Genomic DNA, 17,449 nt, shown 5'->3' with positions numbered 1-17,449 from the left:
AATGGGTCAAAGGCAGGTATATAGATAGTTAGGCCACAGAACAGCCATGATCTCACTGAATGGTAGAACACGCTCGATGGGCAGAATGGCCTACTCCTGTTTCAGTGTTCCCATGTTTATCACCTATCCCTAAAAATCGGTTTAGCTCAGTTTGCTGGATCGTTAGTTTACAGAACAGTGTGGGTTCAATTCCCATCACCGGTTTGACGTTACCATGAAGGACTCTCCTTTACAACCTCTTCCCTCGCCTGAGGTATGGTGGCCCTCAGCTTAAACCTCCACCAGTCACTTCACTCTCTCATGGAGAGAGCAGCCCCTATGGTCTGGTAAGACTAATGGTGACACAACCAACCTATCCCTAATTACCCTGGAACTGAGTGGGTTGGACTTGAGTAGAACCATTTCAGAGGGCAGTTAAGAGTCAACTGACTTCGCTGGAGTCAGGCCCAGACCAGGTAAGGATGGCAGATTTCCTTCCCTGAGGGACATTAATGAGCCAGATGGCTTTTATTAATATTAACTGATATTAATCATGTTCCAGATTTATTGACATTATATTCCACCAGTTGACACTGAGGATGTTGGGGAGGGGGGATGGGGGGGGGGGTGTTCAGGGGATTGTGGATTCGAACCTCTGACCACGACATTAGCCAAGATTACTAGCCCAGAGATATCGCCACTGCCTTCCCCTTATTTCCAACTGGTTGACTATCTTCCTCTGTGTCCTTTGTCACGTCTCAGGAGCGGTCAAGATTTGGACAAGTATTCCTTGAAAAAGCCAGCTAAAGGATGAAGGTGGTGGTAGGCTCTACATTTCTGACTGGGGCAATTGGCAATTATATACGTTGAGTTATAACCCAGGTGGCTATGAACACCACTAGTTACAGACTTGTCCAGAGTTAGTTACCCTAAAGTTGTAACTGTACTGACACTCAGACAATACTGAAGGGGTGTAGATGGAGCCAGGTCATAATAAGTCCCCACAGTGTGGAGATAGGCCATTTGGTCCATCGAGTCCGCACTGACCCTCCAAAGAGGATCCCACCCAGACTCACTCCCCTGCACTTCTCATGGCTAACCCACCTAGCGTGCACATCCCTGGACACCATGGGGAAAATCAGCATGGCCAATTCACCTGACCTGCATGTGCTTTGGATTGTGGGAGGAAACCGGAGCGCCCGGAGGAAACCCACGCAGACACGGGGAGAAGGTGCAAACCCCACACAGACAGTCACCCGAGACTGGAATTGAACTTGGGTCCCTAGCGCTGTGAGGCAGCAGTGCGAACCACTGAGCCACTCCAAATGAAGTCTGGTCACATGGGATGGAGACCTGATGGAAGATAAGAGTGTGACCCTACTCTACAATCCTTCTGTGTGCAGCTTAAGGTCAAACCAATGTCAACATTCACACTAGCCTGGCGTTCAATCCCTATAACTTACCAGCTGCTAAAGATATTGGGAGCAAACATCAAATAAAACTTAAGGTACTGAATCATAGTAGCACAGATCAATAAAGGCCCTTTGGCCCACCTAGACAAACCTACGCGAGCTCACTTTGCTGAATTACTGAGCTCAGAGGTTAGTTGTAAAAGGAATTGCTCACCTTCCAGATAATAGAGTTCCGATTTCACCTCCGAGTTGACAATAACACTGTGTATGTCACATTCTTTCTTCTGGCACACGGGACACGTGAGCGCTGAGGACCAAGACGGGCCACGCCCCTGCACTCTGCAGAGGGAAGCCCGATTCAAAGCCACCAGCAGTCCGTGTGGTTTCACACTGCCGCACATAGCGCCTGCAGCCTCCTCTCCACCGAGCCTGTCGCTGGGAGCTTTACAGAAAGTTTCCGCACCGGTGTGTTCACCGTGTAACCTCCCGCTGTCCCCTGCCAGTAAAGGATCATGGTTCTCAGCTGGGGCTGGCTCCACCAGGCCCTCACAGGATCGCGTCATCTCCAAACTGAACAGCAGCTCCATCTTCTGCTTGTCGTACGGCCAATATACAGTGTCACCGAGATTCTCAGGGACGTGGGTATCCTCACTGCGCTCAGGACGATGAACAGTCTGGAAATTGTCAGAATACAATTTGGTTTGCAAGTCTTTTTTTATACTTGTGAGCGGAGTGACAATGGTGTGTGTCTAAAATGCATGAATTCATCATTTTCTACTGCCAGTCGCACAGTAGCTCAACAAACTCACACTCTCAGTTGTCAGGGAAACACACCTCAAGTGACTGTGAGACTCACAACTTCACACTCTGTGTTACTCTCAGTGTGTGGTGTTCCCATCTCTCTCCGTCTGTTACTCTCAGAGTGTGGTGCTCCCCCCACTCTCTGTCTGTTACTCTCAGAGTGTGGTGTTCGCCTCTCTCTGTCTGTTACTCTCAGTGTGTGATGTTCCCCTCTCTCTGCCTGTGACTCTCAGTGTGTGGTGTTCCCCTCTCTCTGTCTGTTACTCACAGTGTGTGATGTTCCCCTCTCTCTGTCTGTTACTCTCAGAATGTGGTGTTCCTCTCTCTCTCTGTCTGTTACTCTCACAGTGTGGTCTTCCCCTCTCTCTGTCTGTTATTCTCAGAGTGTGGTGTTCCCCTCTCTCTGCCTGTTACTCTCAGCGTGTGGTCTTCCCCTCTCTCTGTCTGTTACTCTCAGAGTGTGGTGTTCCTCTCTCTCTCTGTCTGTTACTCTCAGCGTGTGGTGTTCCCGTCTCTCTGTCTGTTACTCTCAGTGTGTGGTGTTCCCCTCTCTCAGTCTGTTACTCTCAGTGTGTGATGTTCCCCTCTCTCTGTCTGTTACTCTCACAGTGTGGTGTTCCCCTCTCTCTGTCTGTTACTCTCAGAATGTGGTGTTCCTCTCTCTCTGTCTGTTATTCTCAGAGTGTGGTGTTCCTCTCTCTCTGTCTGTTATTCTCAGTGTGTGGTGTTCCCCTCTCTCTGCCTGTTACTCTCAGAATGTGGTGTTCCTCTCTCTCTGTCTGTTACTCTCAGAATGTGGTGTTCCCCTCTCTCTGCCTGTTACTCTCAGAATGTGGTGTTCCTCTCTCTCTGTCTGTTATTCTCAGTGTGTGGTGTTCCCCTCTCTCTGCCTGTTACTCTCAGTGTGTGGTGTTCCCCTCTCTCTCTGCCTGTTACTCTCAGTGTGTGGTGTTCCCCTCTCTCTGCCTGTTACTCTCAGTGTGTGGTGTTCCCCTCTCTCTGCCTGTTACTCTCAGTGGGTGGTGTTCCTCTCTCTCTGCCTGTTACTCTCAGTGGGTGGTGTTCCCCTCTCTCTGTCCATTACTCTCAGCGTGTGGTCTTCCCCTCTCTCTGTCTGTTACTCTCAGAGTGTGGTGTTCCTCTCTCTCTCTGTCTGTTACTCTCAGCGTGTGGTGTTCCCCTCTCTCTGTCTGTTACTCTCAGTGTGTGGTGTTCCCCTCTCTCAGTCTGTTACTCTCAGTGTGTGATGTTCCCCTCTCTCTGTCTGTTACTCTCAATGTGTGATGTTCCCCTCTCTCTGTCTGTTACTCTCAGAGTGTGGTGTTCGCCTCTCTCTGTCTGTTACTCTCAGTGTGTGATGTTCCCCTCTCTCTGTCTGTTACTCTCAGAATGTGGTGTTCCTCTCTCTCTCTGTCTGTTATTCTCAGAGTGTGGTGTTCCCCTCTCTCTGCCTGTTACTCTCAGTGTGTGGTGTTCCCCTCTCTCTGCCTGTGACTCTCAGTGTGTGGTATTCCCCTCTCTCTGTCTGTTACTCTCAGTGTGTGATGTTCCCCTCTCTCTGTCTGTTACTCTCAGAATGTGGTGTTCCTCTCTCTCTGTCTGTTATTCTCAGAGTGTGGTGTTCCCCTCTCTCTGCCTGCTACTCTCAGAATGTGGTGTTCCTCTCTCTCTGTCTGTTATTCTCAGTGTGTGGTGTTCCCCTCTCTCTGCCTGTTACTCTCAGTGTGTGGTGTTCCCCTCTCTCTCTGCCTGTTACTCTCAGTGTGTGGTGTTCCCCTCTCTCTGCCTGTTACTCTCAGTGTGTGGTGTTCCCCTCTCTCTGCCTGTTACTCTCAGTGGGTGGTGTTCCCCTCTCTCTGTCCGTTACTCTCAGCGTGTGGTCTTCCCCTCTCTCTGTCTGTTACTCTCAGAGTGTGGTGTTCCTCTCTCTCTCTGTCTGTTACTCTCAGCGTGTGGTGTTCCCGTCTCTCTGTCTGTTACTCTCAGTGTGTGGTGTTCCCCTCTCTCAGTCTGTTACTCTCAGTGTGTGATGTTCCCCTCTCTCTGTCTGTTACTCTCAGTGTGTGATGTTCCCCTCTCTCTGTCTGTTACTCTCAGAGTGTGGTGTTCGCCTCTCTCTGTCTGTTACTCTCAGTGTGTGATGTTCCCCTCTCTCTGTCTGTTACTCTCAGAATGTGGTGTTCCTCTCTCTCTCTGTCTGTTACTCTCACAGTTTGGTGTTCCCCTCTCTCTGTCTGTTACTCTCAGAATGTGGTGTTCCTCTCTCTCTGTCTGTTATTCTCAGAGTGTGGTGTTCCCGTCTCTCTGCCTGTTACTCTCAGTGTGTGGTGTTCCCCTCTCTCTGCCTGTTACTCTCAGTGGGTGGTGTTCCCCTCTCTCTGTCTGTTACTCTCAGAGTGTGGTGTTCCCCTCTCTCTGCCTGTTACTCTCAGTGTGTGGTGTTCCCCTCTCTCTGTCTGTTACTCTCAGTGTGTGGTGTTCATCTCTCTCTGTCTGTTACTCTCAGAGTGTGGTGTTCCCCTCTCTCTGCCTGTTACTCTCAGTGTGTGGTGTTCCCCTCTCTCTGTCTGTTACTCTCAGAGTGTGGTGTTCCTCTCTCTCTCTGTCTGTTACTCTCAGCGTGTGGTGTTCCCCTCTCTCTGTCTGTTACTCTCAGTGTGTGGTGTTCCCCTCTCTCTGTCTGTTACTCTCAGTGTGTGGTGTTCCTCTCTCTCTGTCTGTTACTCTCAGTGTGTGGTGTTCCCCTCTCTCTGTCTGTTACTCTCAGAGTGTGGTGTTCCTCTCTCTCTGCCTGTTACTCTCAGCGTGTGGTGTTCCCAACTCTCTGTTATTCTCAGCGTGTGGTGTTCCCCTCTCTCTGTCTGTTACTCTCAGTGTGTGGTGTTCCTCTCTCTCTGTCTGTTACTCACAGCGTGTGGTGTTCCCCTCTCTCTCTCTGCCTGTTACTCTCAGTGTGTGGTGTTCCTCTCTCTCTGTCTGTTACTCTCAGTGTGTGGTGTTCCCCTCTCTCTGTCTGTTACTCTCAGAGTGTGGTGTTCCTCTCTCTCTGCCTGTTACTCTCAGCGTGTGGTGTTCCCATCTCTCTGTTATTCTCAGAGTGTGGTGTTCCCCTCTCTCTGTCTGTTACTCTCAGTGTGTGGTGTTCCCCTCTCTCTGCCTGTTACTCTCAGTGTGTGGTGTTCCCCTCTCTCTGCCTGTGACTCTCAGCGTGTGGTGTTCCCCTCTCTCTGTCTGTTACTCTCAGAGTGTGGTGTTCCTCTCTCTCTGTCTGTTACTCTCAGTGTGTGGTGTTCCCCTCTCTCTGTCTGTTATTCTCAGTGTGTGGTGTTCCCCTCTCTCTCTGTCTGTTACTCTCAGAGTGTGGTGTTCCCCACTCTCTGTCTGTTACTCTCAGTGTGTGGTCTTCCCCTCTCTCTGTCTGTTACTCTCAGTGTGTGGTCTTCCCCTCTTTCTCTGTGTGTTACTCTCAGAGTGTGGTGTTCCCCTCTCTCTGTCTGTTACTCTCAGAGTGTGGTGTTCCTCTCTCTCTGCCTGTTACTCTCAGCGTGTGGTGTTCCCAACTCTCTGTTATTCTCAGCGTGTGGTGTTCCCCTCTCTCTGTCTGTTACTCTCAGTGTGTGGTGTTCCCCTCTCTCTGTCTGTTACTCACAGCGTGTGGTGTTCCCCTCTCTCTCTGCCTGTTACTCTCAGTGTGTGGTGTTCCCCTCTCTCTGTCTGTTACTCTCAGTGTGTGGTGTTCCCCTCTCTCTGTCTGTTACTCTCAGTGTGTGGTGTTCCTCTCTCTCTGTCTGTTACTCTCAGTGTGTGGTGTTCCCCTCTCTCTGTCTGTTACTCTCAGAGTGTGGTGTTCCTCTCTCTCTGCCTGTTACTCTCAGCGTGTGGTGTTCCCATCTCTCTGTTATTCTCAGTGTGTGGTGTTCCCCTCTCTCTGTCTGTTACTCTCAGTGTGTGGTGTTCCCCTCTCTCTGTCTGTTACTCTCAGCGTGTGGTGTTCCCCTCTCTCTGTCTGTTACTCTCAGAGTGTGGTGTTCCCCTCTCTCTGTCTGTTACTCTCAGAGTGTGGTGTTCCCCTCTCTCTGTCTGTTACTCTCAGCGTGTGGTGTTCCCCTCTCTCTGTCTGTTACTCTCAGCGTGTGGTGTTCCTCTCTCTCTGTCTGTTACTCTCAGCGTGTGGTGTTCCCCTCTCTCTCTGCCTGTTACTCTCAGTGTGTGGTGTTCCCCTCTCTCTCTGCCTGTTACTCTCAGCGTGTGGTGCCCCTTAAGTCTCTTTTATATCTTTCCCCTCTCACCCTAAACCTATGCCCTCTAGTTCTGGACTCCACTACCCCAGGGAAAAGACTTTGCCTATTTACCCTATCCATGCCCCTCATAATTTTATAAACTTCTATAAGGTCACCCCTCAGCCTCTGACGCTCCAGGGAAAACAGCCCCAGCCTGTTCAGCCTTTCCCTGTAGCTCAAATCCTCCAACCCTGGCAACATCCTTGTAAATTTGTTCTGAACCCTTTCAACTTCCACAACATCTTTCCGATAGGAAGGAGACCAGAATTGCACGCAATATTCCAACAGTGGCCTAACCAATGTTGTGTACAGCCGCAACGTGACCTCCCAACTCCTGTACTCAATACTCTGACCAATAAAGGAAAGCATACCAAACGCCGCCTTCACTATCCTATCTACCGGCGACTCTCCCAGTTGTGTGGAGTTTCTCTTTTGGTTCCTCCCAGTTGAATGGCGTTCCCCATTTTGTTACTCACCAGCTGTGTGGAGTTGCCCCGGAGTAACTCAGCTAGGATCTCCGGTGGGAAGTCAGATGCCTTTTTGTCATTCACCTGCAGCAACCAGTCGCCCCTCCTAAAACACAGTCACACAATCAATGCAGCTTCATGTTGAGTAACAAATTAAGTCTTCAGAATGTAAGGAGAACAGACCAATTCTTCAGGGGTGCATGATCGCATGACAACCTGAACTGTTTGGGAGCTGGGGGTTCACTGTACACTACCCGTATTGTAAGATAAACTCGCAAAGCTGGGCTGAAACAAAACGGTGGCCTCTAGCCGCCACTTGGGCTAGTGGGAGGTCTGCAGCAGGAGCTTTAGCTTCTCAGTCGCCTGTTGAGAAAGAACACAAGCCACTGAAAGAACGGGTGAAGGCTTTAGTGAACGGGTGCTGTCCAGAAGGCAGGTTGTTTGTTGAGGTTTAGATGGTTCAGTTTGAGAGAATGAATGGCCCTACAGTGGACACATTGTCCATAGCAAAGCCTCAAAAACAAGGAAGAGGAAATGACTCCGCTGGAAGATGCATGGACATCTGTACTTCCACATTCACTAAACGCATACCAATAACAATGGTTCAATTAAGGAAAGCTCCAATATCAGATGAGGCATTGAGATGGCGGTTCGACTATAACATGTGTTTGTTCAACGCAAGTTGGCTATAAGGTGATTGAAGAATTGAAGCCATCATTTGTATAACGCGAACCCTCCTGACTTGTATGGGTATAATGTGATTCTTGTACCATTGGTTTAAATGGTGCTGCTGTTATGTGGAATGGAGTGACGGTGTTATATCACAATGGGCTGTGGACAGCACGGTGGCTCAGTGGTTAGTACGGCTGCCTCACAGCACCAGGGACCCGGGTTTGACTCCACCCTCAGACAACCGTCTGTGTGGAGTTTGTACATTCTCCCTGTGTCTGCGGGGGTTTCCTTCCATTATCCAAAGTGCAGGTTAGGTGAACTGGCCGCGCTCAATTGCCCATAGTGTCCAGGGACGTGCAGATAAGGTAAATTAACCCTGGGAAGTGCAAGGATACGGTAGAGGGGTGGGGCTCGGTGGGGTGCTCTTCGGAGAGTTGGTATGGACTGGGTGGAATGAATGGCCTCCTTCCACACTATTCTGTGATGTTGAATGACCAGATGGCCTATCCCTGTTCCTGGTATTTAAGTTTCTGCCACGATAAAGCTGAATTGAAGGGATGTGGATATCTAGCAAGGTTGGAGCAGATTACAAAGAAAAGGAGTGGGGGCCAGGAAGATATTGAGGGGTTTGAAAATGTGGCTGAGAATTTTAAATTAATTGACAATCATTAACACACCCTCTGGCGGAAGAGCAAACAGCACGTGTCCCCAGTGCCTCCTGCTGGTACGTAAAGAATTAGGCACAGGAGCGAGCTCTTCAGCCTGATTTACCAGTGTATCATCATGGCTGCCCTGCTATCTCTATTGTTTATGTCTAACAGATAATACCACAAGGCATGGTTCATGCTGGTTAGTTTATCGAAGCCATTACTGTGAGGCAAGAGGATATCTGAGGAAGAACATTCGGAATTTTCATTGAGCAATGTTCCAGTCATTATATTGTCCACTATCTATTTATCCAGGAAAACTCCACAGGAATCTACCCTTCTCCGCTACCTTGCTAACTCGGCTCCCCTATTGCCTCCTCGCAACTTTTTCGACATGAGCAACGTCGTGGACTTTCAGGTCTCTCGTCGCTCAGATTCTCCACATGCACGTATGTTCAGTGAACGGTGACAGAGTCAGGGGGCAGATATTTATTCAATCGATAGTTCATGGAGTTTTACCTAATGCCATTGTACAACCCAGTGATACAAGCAGTCCTGCGATATTTTTTAAGCAATGTATTTGCGTTAGCAGTAGAACAAATCCCAGAGTAAAGCAAATTCGCAAAGAATACAGAATGACACAGACACAGATGCTCTGACTGGAATACGCCGTTGTGTCTCGCTTCAGCTGCTGGGCCTACTCGAGTCCACGCTTTTGGGCCTACTCAAGTCTGCACTGCTGGGGCTACTCGAGTCCATGCTACTGGACCTACCCAAGTCTGCACTGCTGGGCCTACTCGAGTCCATGCTATTGGGCCTACTCAAGTCTGCACTTCTGGGCCTACTCAAGACTGCACTGCTGGGCCTACTCGAGTCTACGCTTTTGGGCCTACTCAAGTCTGCACTGCTGGGGCTTCTCGAGTCCATGTTATTGGGCCTACTCAAGTCTGTACTGCTGGGCCTACTCAAGTCCATGCTTCTGGGCCTACTCAAGGCTGCACTGCTGGGCCTACTCGAGTCCATGCTATTGGACCTACCCAAGTCTGCACTGCTGGGCCTACTCGAGTCCATGCTATTGGGCCTACTCAAGTCTGCACTGCTGGGCCTACTCAAGTCCATGCTTCTGGGCCTACTCGAGTCCATGCTCTGGGCCTACTCAAGTCTGCACTGCTGGGCCTACTTAAGTCTGCACTGCTGGGCCTACTCAAGTCTACGCTTTTGGGCCTACTCACGTCTGCACTGCTGAGCCTACTCAGGTCCATGCTTTTGGGCCAACCCAAGTATGCACTGCTGGGCCTACTCGAGTCCATGCTATTGGGCCTACTCAAGTCTGCACTTCTGGGCCTACTCAAGACTGCACTGCTGGGCCTACTCGAGTCCATGCTATTGGGCCTACTCAAGTCTGCACTGCTGGGCCTACTCAAGTCCATGCTTCTGGGCCTACTCGAGTCCATGCTCTGGGCCTACTCAAGTCTGCACTGCTGGGCCTACTTAAGTCTGCACTGCTGGGCCTACTCAAGTCTACGCTTTTGGGCCTACTCACGTCTGCACTGCTGAGCCTACTCAGGTCCATGCTTTTGGGCCAACCCAAGTCTGCACTGCTGGGCCTACTCGAGTCCATGCTATTGGGCCTATTCAAGTCTGCACTTCTGGGCCTACTCAAGACTGCACTGCTGGGCCTACTCGAGTCTACGCTTTTGGGCCTACTCAAGTCTGCACTGCTGGGGCTTCTCGAGTCCATGTTATTGGGCCTACTCAAGTCTGTACTGCTGGGCCTACTCAAGTCCATGCTTCTGGGCCTACTCAAGGCTGCACTGCTGGGCCTACTCGAGTCCATGCTATTGGACCTACCCAAGTCTGCACTGCTGGGCCTACTCGAGTCCATGCTCTGGGCCTACTCAAGTCTGCACTGCTGGGCCTACTTAAGTCTGCACTGCTGGGCCTACTCAAGTCTACGCTTTTGTGCCTACTCACGTCTGCACTGCTGAGCCTACTCAGGTCCATGCTTTTGGGCCAACCCAAGTCTGCACTGCTGGGCCTACTCGAGTCCATGCTACTGGGCCTACCCAAGTTTGCACTGCTGAGCCTACTCAAGTCCATGCTCCTGGGACTACTCAAATCTGCACTGCTGGGCCTACTTGAGTTCACACTTCTGGGCCTACTGAAGTCTGCACTGCTGGGCCTATTCAAGTCTGCACTGCTCGAGTCCATGCTTCTGGGCCTACTCAAGTCTGCACTTCTGGGCCTACTCAAGACTGCACTGCTGGGCCTACTCGAGTCCATGCTCTGGGCCTACTCAAGTCTGCACTGCTGGGCCTACTCAAGTCTGCACTGCTGGGCTTACTCGAGTTCATGCTTTTAGGCCTACTCAAGTCTGCACTGCTGGGCCTACTCAAGTCTGCACTGCTGGGCCTACTCAAGTCTGCACTGCTGGGCCTACTCGAGTCCATGCTTTTAGGCCTACTCAAGTCTGCACTGCTGGGCCTACTCAAGTCTGCACTGCTGGGCCTACTCGAGTCCATGCTTTTAGGCCTACTCAAGTCTGTGCGTAGGGTTAAGTTTTTGGCTTTATTCCCACAAGGTACAGTAAGCAAGTGGTTCTTCCAGTTGCCTGCCACTTTAACACCCTACTCTGCTCCCTGGCCAACGTCTCTGACTCAGGCTGGCTGCAGTGCTCCAGTGAAGCTCAGCGCACACTGGAAGAACAGCACCTCATTTTCCACTCAGGAGTTCTACAGCCTTCTAGGCTTCACTATCGAGATGAAAGATTTTCGGCCCTGAACACCTTCTCTCATGGCTTACACCAACCTCCACACAAATGGGCTGTGACCAGTAACAACCCACTAATGGCACCCAACCAGCCCCATTCTCCATTCCTATCTCCATAGCCCTCTAACTTCAGCATTTTCAATTGTATCTCCAGCTGTCTTTTGAAGCCTCCTGTGGAATCTGCCTTCACCACTCTCCCAGGCAGTGCGTGACACATCCTAACAACTCTCTGAGCAAAGAAGTTTCTCCTCAGTTCATTCCTAGCTATCTTGCTGACAGTCTTGAATTTGTGACCCCTAGTTACTGACGTACCAACTAGCGGATAGAATATCCTTCGTTAATCTATCAAAATGGTTAATTCTTTTGAACACCTTAAAAAGGCCACCTTTTAATCTCTGCTCCGAGGAGAACAAGCCCAATCTCTCTAATCTTTCCTTTTATCCAAAATCCTTCATTCCTGCTATCATTTCAGTAAATCTCCCTTGCACTCTCATCAGGGCTTTAACATCCGTTAACATCATTCGGTAAGATGGCGGAGGAGTAGGGCTCCTGAACCCGGGGCTCATATGCTCCATTCATTTTTCTTTTCACTTCTAATTTTTGTTTTCTTTTTCTTTCCTCTTTTATTTTACTTACCTCTTGTTTAAGAGGTCACAGAAAGTAGGCTGTGATTTGAGTAGGCCCAGCAGTGCAGACTTGAATAGGCCCAGAAGCGTGGACTCAAGTAAGCCCAGCGGTGCAGACTCGAGTAGGCCCAGAAGCGTGGACTCGAGCAGTGCAGACTTCAATAGGCCCAAAAGTGTGGACTTGAGCAGTACAGACTTGAGTAGGCCTAGCAATCCAGACTTGAGTAGACTCAGCAGTGCAGACTTGAGTAGGCCCAAAAGCATTGACTCTCTGCAGACTTCAGTAGGCCCAAAAGCGTTGACTCGAGTAGGCCCAGCAGTACAGACTTAAGTAGGCTCAGAAGCGTGGACTCAAGTAGTCCCAGCAGTGCAGACTTGAGTAGACCCAAAGGCGTGGACTTGAGTAGGCCCAGCAGTACAGACTTGAGTAGGCCCAAAAACATGGACTCGAGTAGGCCCAGCAATACAGACTTAAGTAGCCCCAGCAGTACAGACTTGAGTAGGCCCAGAAGCATTGACTCAAATAGGCCCAGTAGCTGATGCAATACCCAGTGGCATCTGCTTTGACAAGACCCAGTGAGGACTCATAGTGGTGAGGGCATTGTGTAGGCTGAGATCACCGAAGAGTGATGACCTTTGTTCCAGCGGTGGCATGGCGATGGGGACTTAGGCCCAGCCACCTGGCCCATGGCAGAGCATTTAACAAGAAGGACTTTATTTCTTGATTTTCCTACCTTTATATTCTATGTTTTGGTTTATTTTTCTGTGTTTTGGAATGATGCCAGAGAATGGTGACACTATAGAATCATCAAATCATAGACACCCTACAGCGTAGAAACAGGCCCTTCAGCCCAAAAAGTTCACACCGACCCTCCAAAGAGTAACCCACCCAGACCCATTCCCCAACCCGATTACTCCACATTTCCCCCTGACTAATGTACTTAACCGATACATCCCTGAACACTATGGGGCAATTTGGTATGGCCAATTCACCCTGACCTGCACATCTTTGGACTGTGGGAGGAAACCGGAGCACCCGGAGGAAACCCACCCAGACACGGGGAGAACGTGCAAACACCACACCGACTCCATACAACACTTTTCATGGTAATTGTGCAACAAAATACACATCGCAGTAAATAAATCAAATCAAATCAAATCCTTCCTTAAATAAGGTGCCCAGAGCTGAACGCAATTCTCCAAATGTGGTCTGGCCAATGCTTTCTCGAAATGTAGCATCACTTCCTTCCTCATTCTCCAGCCTGTCTATCATCTTGTGAATTGCATTACTACACTCCACAATAATTTGCGATGTTTCCAACATCCACATCACTTCTCATCTTGAAAGTTAAGCTCCGCACACCCGGGTCTAAGCATTTGTAGGTATCAGCGATAACAATGCTCCAATTACCAAGCCCTGTGAACATCAATGGATAGCCACGTATTCAAGGAAGAGTCAAAAAGATTTTGGTCAAATTCTTTGATATTTCTAGCCTTCCCATAGCCATCCATGTTGTATTTCATCAGGGATGGAATCGACTTTTCTTCTTTGACAGCTGCCAATTATTTAAATGGTCCCTCTTTAAAACTTCCTACTCTATCCCATGACTCAGTCACTGTTTTACCTGATAATCTTTGTCTCTGTTTTCTCTGGGCTGGACTCACTGAAATTCGCCCTCCTTGAGCTGATTTTACCTTGTCCATTTCCATAACTGTTCTAAACATCTGGATTCCCCTTCCCAGTGTAAACAGGCTTGACTATCCCACTTCATTCCCCAGAACTGGACCTAGCTCCATCCTCTGTCCAGAACGTTGCCGTATAAGCAGTTCAGAAACTCCACACCCTCAGTGTAATTTCCAAGGTTCCTCCCTGAGCATGTGTCAGTCTGTATTAATATAATTGACATTCCCATTGGCACCAGAGTCTATCTTTCTCCACCACATTGAACATCCAGTTGTGCTCCTTATTCGAAACAAAATGGATCCTGTCTCTGAATCAGCATAATGCCGTCACTTTCTTGACCTGGTCTTTGGTCAGGTTGAACGTTTAAGCTCTCCTTTCTGCTGTAGTCTGTGGCAGATCTCTGTTGTTGCCATGATATTCCTTTTACATGTGGTGACTTGTACCTGTAACTCAACAAGCTTCTTAACTTTACTCAACTCCTTATGCACGTACACTCCGAGTGCTGCTTGAGACGTGTGAAAAAGTGCTCCTTCCCCTTTCTGTTGCCTCCTACTTCTGGTCTTCTCTGTCACAGTCAGGATCACCAAATTGGTACGGTGCAGAAAGAGGCCATTCAGCCCATCATGTCTACATCGAGTGCTCTGACCATTTTGACTTAGTGCCAGTCTCTTAGCTTTGCCCGGTAACTGTGCACACTGTTCCTATCTGGGCATGGTGTGTCACATTTCTCTATGTTGAGCATTATTCTGATGCATGACCCTTGCCAGATTGGTTCAAACCCTTGCCCACAGAACCAGATATTACTCTCATGAAAGTAAGACAATTCTTTTCCCTGCTGAAGGAGCAGTGCACAGTGGCTCAGTGGTTAGCACTGCTGCCTCACAGCGCCAGGGACCAGGGTTCAATTCCAGCCTGTCTGTGTGGAGTTTGCACATTCTCCCCGTGACTGTACAGGTCTCTTCCGGGTGCTCCGGTTTCCTCCCACAGTCCACAGATATGCAGGTTAGGTGAATTGGCCATGCTCAATTACACTATAGTGTTAGGTGCATTAGTCAGGGGTGAATGTAGGGAAATGGGTCTGGGTGGGTTACTCTTTGGAGGGTCGGTGTGGATTGGTTGGGCCGAAGGGCCTTTTCCACACTGTAGGGAATCCAATCTAAGATGCATCCAATCCAATCTATGATGAAAGCGTGTACTTCCAAATAAATCTGTTGAACTATAACCTGGTGTTAGTGAGATGCTGGAGATCAGAGTCGAGAGTATGTTGCTGGAAAAGCACAGCAGGTCAGGCAGCATCCGAGGAACAGGAGAATCAACATTTTGGGCATAAGCCCTTCATTAGGAACCTGGTGGTGTGTGATTTTTAACTTTGTCCAAGATAGGGCGACACCATTGAAGGCAATTGGTTGAAGTAACTGATAACAGATGAAAACTTAAGAACATCGATTCATCCTTAAATCAAGCAATGGTCAATTGTTGTGTATTTTTAACAACATTAACCAACCATGAACACCAACTAACATCCCCCATGAAACTATTAGTTGTTGTCCTGTTCAGCTACAAGCCTTTCGCTGTGTCTTTTCCAGCTGTAAACAAAGATGCAAACCTTCACGAATCTCTGGTTTGACCTTTGCTGGGAATATGTCACCGATTGCATTGGATAGGTATATGGAGGATAGTGGGTTAGTATAGGTTAGGTGGGCTTGGATCGGCGCAACATCGAGGGCCAAAGGGCCTGTACTGTGCTGTATTGTTCTATGTTCTATGTTCTATGTTCTATGATTCTGGGAGCCTCAGGAAGGATGGGAAGCCTTTGGTGACGGTAAACAGCAGGATAACCCCAGGGATAACAGACTCCAGTTAGCTGCAAAGCCTGCGGAATCAATGACAACATACCGTGGCGACCAAAGGAGACTGAGAACCACACCGTTGTTACAGTAGAGATGGAGGCCATCTCACATCACGAGCAACGTCCAAACGCCTTCCCATTACTCTGTCCGTAGTCTTCCTTTGCAGATTATGATGCACCCAACTTTCTCCAGGAAAGAGCTTTGTGGCACCTGTGAATCTTTCTGTTAATGGTTAGCTGGACAGAAAGCAGACCCTCCCTGTCATCCCAATTGCCACACATGCCTACTTTCGATAGGATAGCACAGCTTCGTGCTCCGTCTCTTTGTCGTGAAGGTAATGACAGCCCGTGGCTCTACGCTTATGTGTTGGTGACTGCGCTTGGGTTGGGTTCAAACCCACTGGGAACTCGAGGGTGAGGCTGCGACCAGGAAAGCTCAGTAGTTATCTCCATGGTTCTGGGTTGTGGGATGGGGCTTGGTGCTCTGGGGAATGTGCAAAGGCAAGGATCAGGACCAAAGTCAAATCGAGTTACAAATCCAGCCTGCGTGAAATTGTGTCTGCCCTTCTTTTTTCCTAAAATGCATTTTTTAAAAAAACATTTGCCAGAGAGACTGTTTTAAATTTGAGATTAAAGCTGAAAGAACTGCAGATGTTGTAAATCTGCCATGAAATTTGCTGGAAAAGCTCAGCGGGTCTGGAAGCACGGTTAGATTCCCTACAGTGTGGAAACAGGCCCTTCGGCCCAACCAGTCCACACCGACCCTCCGAAGAGTAATCCACCCAGACCCATTCCCCTCTGACTAATGCACCTAATTCTGTGGGCAATTTAGCATGGCCAATTCACCTGACCGGCACATCTTTGGACTGTGGGAGGAAACCGGAGCACCCGGAGGAAACCCACGCAGACACGGGGAGAACGTACAAACTCCACACAGACAGTCACCCAACACTGGAATCAAACCTGGGACCCTGGTGCTAACCACTGAGTCACCGTGCCACCCCCCCAATCTGTGGAGAGAAATCACACTTAACGTTTCGGGTCTGGTGACCTTTCCTGACTCGACCAGAAACGTTAACTCTGACTTCTCTCCACACGCGCTGCCAGAGCTGCTGAGCTTATCCAGCATTTTCCGTTGCTGTCGTAAGTCTGAGATATTTCTCCAGTCCACGGTCATTAAAATATATCACCTCATTTCAAATAGGTGATCATTTTAACGCGTTCCCACATATGGGCTTTACTGTCTGGATAAATACATTCCACGATGTAGATTTTAACGACAGGTCAAATTCACTGCTTCAATGCAGGTGACTGACAGAAGCAGCATCCCATTTAGCAGCTTTAAATAGAGAAGCACCTCTGACAACAGTCAAACCATCCCAGGAGAATCAAACTCTCCCTTGCCCTCCTTTGCCTTGGTGGTCAGTCTGGAAGGTGAGGGAATGGTTCATACCTGAACAGGGAATGGGCACTCTTGCAGTGGAGGACATCTTGCACTTCGTAATGATGCTTCCCTTCCAGCATTTGGTGCCCGATGACAACCCCTCCTTTCAGGTAATGCGACATCTTCGCCCGGCGAGAGGAGATCTCCGGCGCACAAAGCCAGGAACTCCCTTCACTCAGTGAGACCAACGAGGCTGACAAGGGTCCCTACCTCTGCTGCACTCACACACCCTTCAGCCTCACCGGCCTCCGTCTGACTGGACCAACAGCAAAGTCATGCCTTTTATCCAGAACTACTGCCTGCAAACTCCCTCCCCCATGTGACTGGGGCTCATCTGAAGTCATGGGATTTCACTTCTGCTTTAGAAGTTTCTTTTACCAAAAATTTCAGATGACCTATTGCACTGCCAGTTTTGCTCGAAAAACACGTTGAAGCAGGATTACAGATCCATTTTTAACCCTCAGGTGAATGCAGCAGGATTCAGCAGTGTCTGGCTTGCTCACTGTTTCACACACAGCACGCACCCAATACGTGATATTTTAGCTTTTCCAGCGATTATTATAGGATGTCACCGCTTCCCCTTTTGTCAAAACCTCACTGCACAATTTATAATTTACAATTTTCCACTCTCCTGCTGTGAGAAATAGGGGGAGTTGGTGGGAAGATACAGACAGAATGGATTTTGTCTGAGTCGTGATATCCAGAGAAATGTTAGCAACTTTCCCCTCAAGCCTTCAATGCAGACTTTGGAATCTGGACATTGAGCAGGGGTCATGTTATTTCCACAAATTTTTCACCTCGTCAACTTGTCTCATTGCT

General features: G+C 49.1%; 1 protein-coding gene across 1 annotated transcript in view; it reads right to left on the bottom strand.

The window, feature by feature from the left end:
* Positions 1-16,871, bottom strand: part of LOC148148596 (uncharacterized) — a 43,588-nt gene extending 26,717 nt beyond the window's left edge. The window contains exons 1-3 of the mRNA XM_087992416.1: positions 16,640-16,871; positions 6,949-7,045; positions 1,606-2,065 (exon numbers count right to left, since the gene is read on the bottom strand). Coding sequence (XP_087848542.1) covers positions 1,606-2,065; positions 6,949-7,045; positions 16,640-16,752 — 670 coding nt within the window. The 5' untranslated portion in view covers positions 16,753-16,871. The remainder of the gene's footprint in view (positions 1-1,605; positions 2,066-6,948; positions 7,046-16,639) is intronic.
* Positions 16,872-17,449: the final 578 nt, after the last annotated feature.

The sequence above is a fragment of the Chiloscyllium plagiosum genome, unplaced genomic scaffold (assembly GCF_037043375.1).
Source record: "Chiloscyllium plagiosum isolate Xiang-an unplaced genomic scaffold, Cpla_swu_hap1 HiC_scaffold_12, whole genome shotgun sequence".
NCBI classification, from domain to species: Eukaryota; Metazoa; Chordata; class Chondrichthyes; order Orectolobiformes; family Hemiscylliidae; genus Chiloscyllium; species Chiloscyllium plagiosum.
The sequence above is the reverse complement of the archived record's forward strand: the minus strand, read 5'-3'. Positions and strand labels throughout refer to the sequence as shown.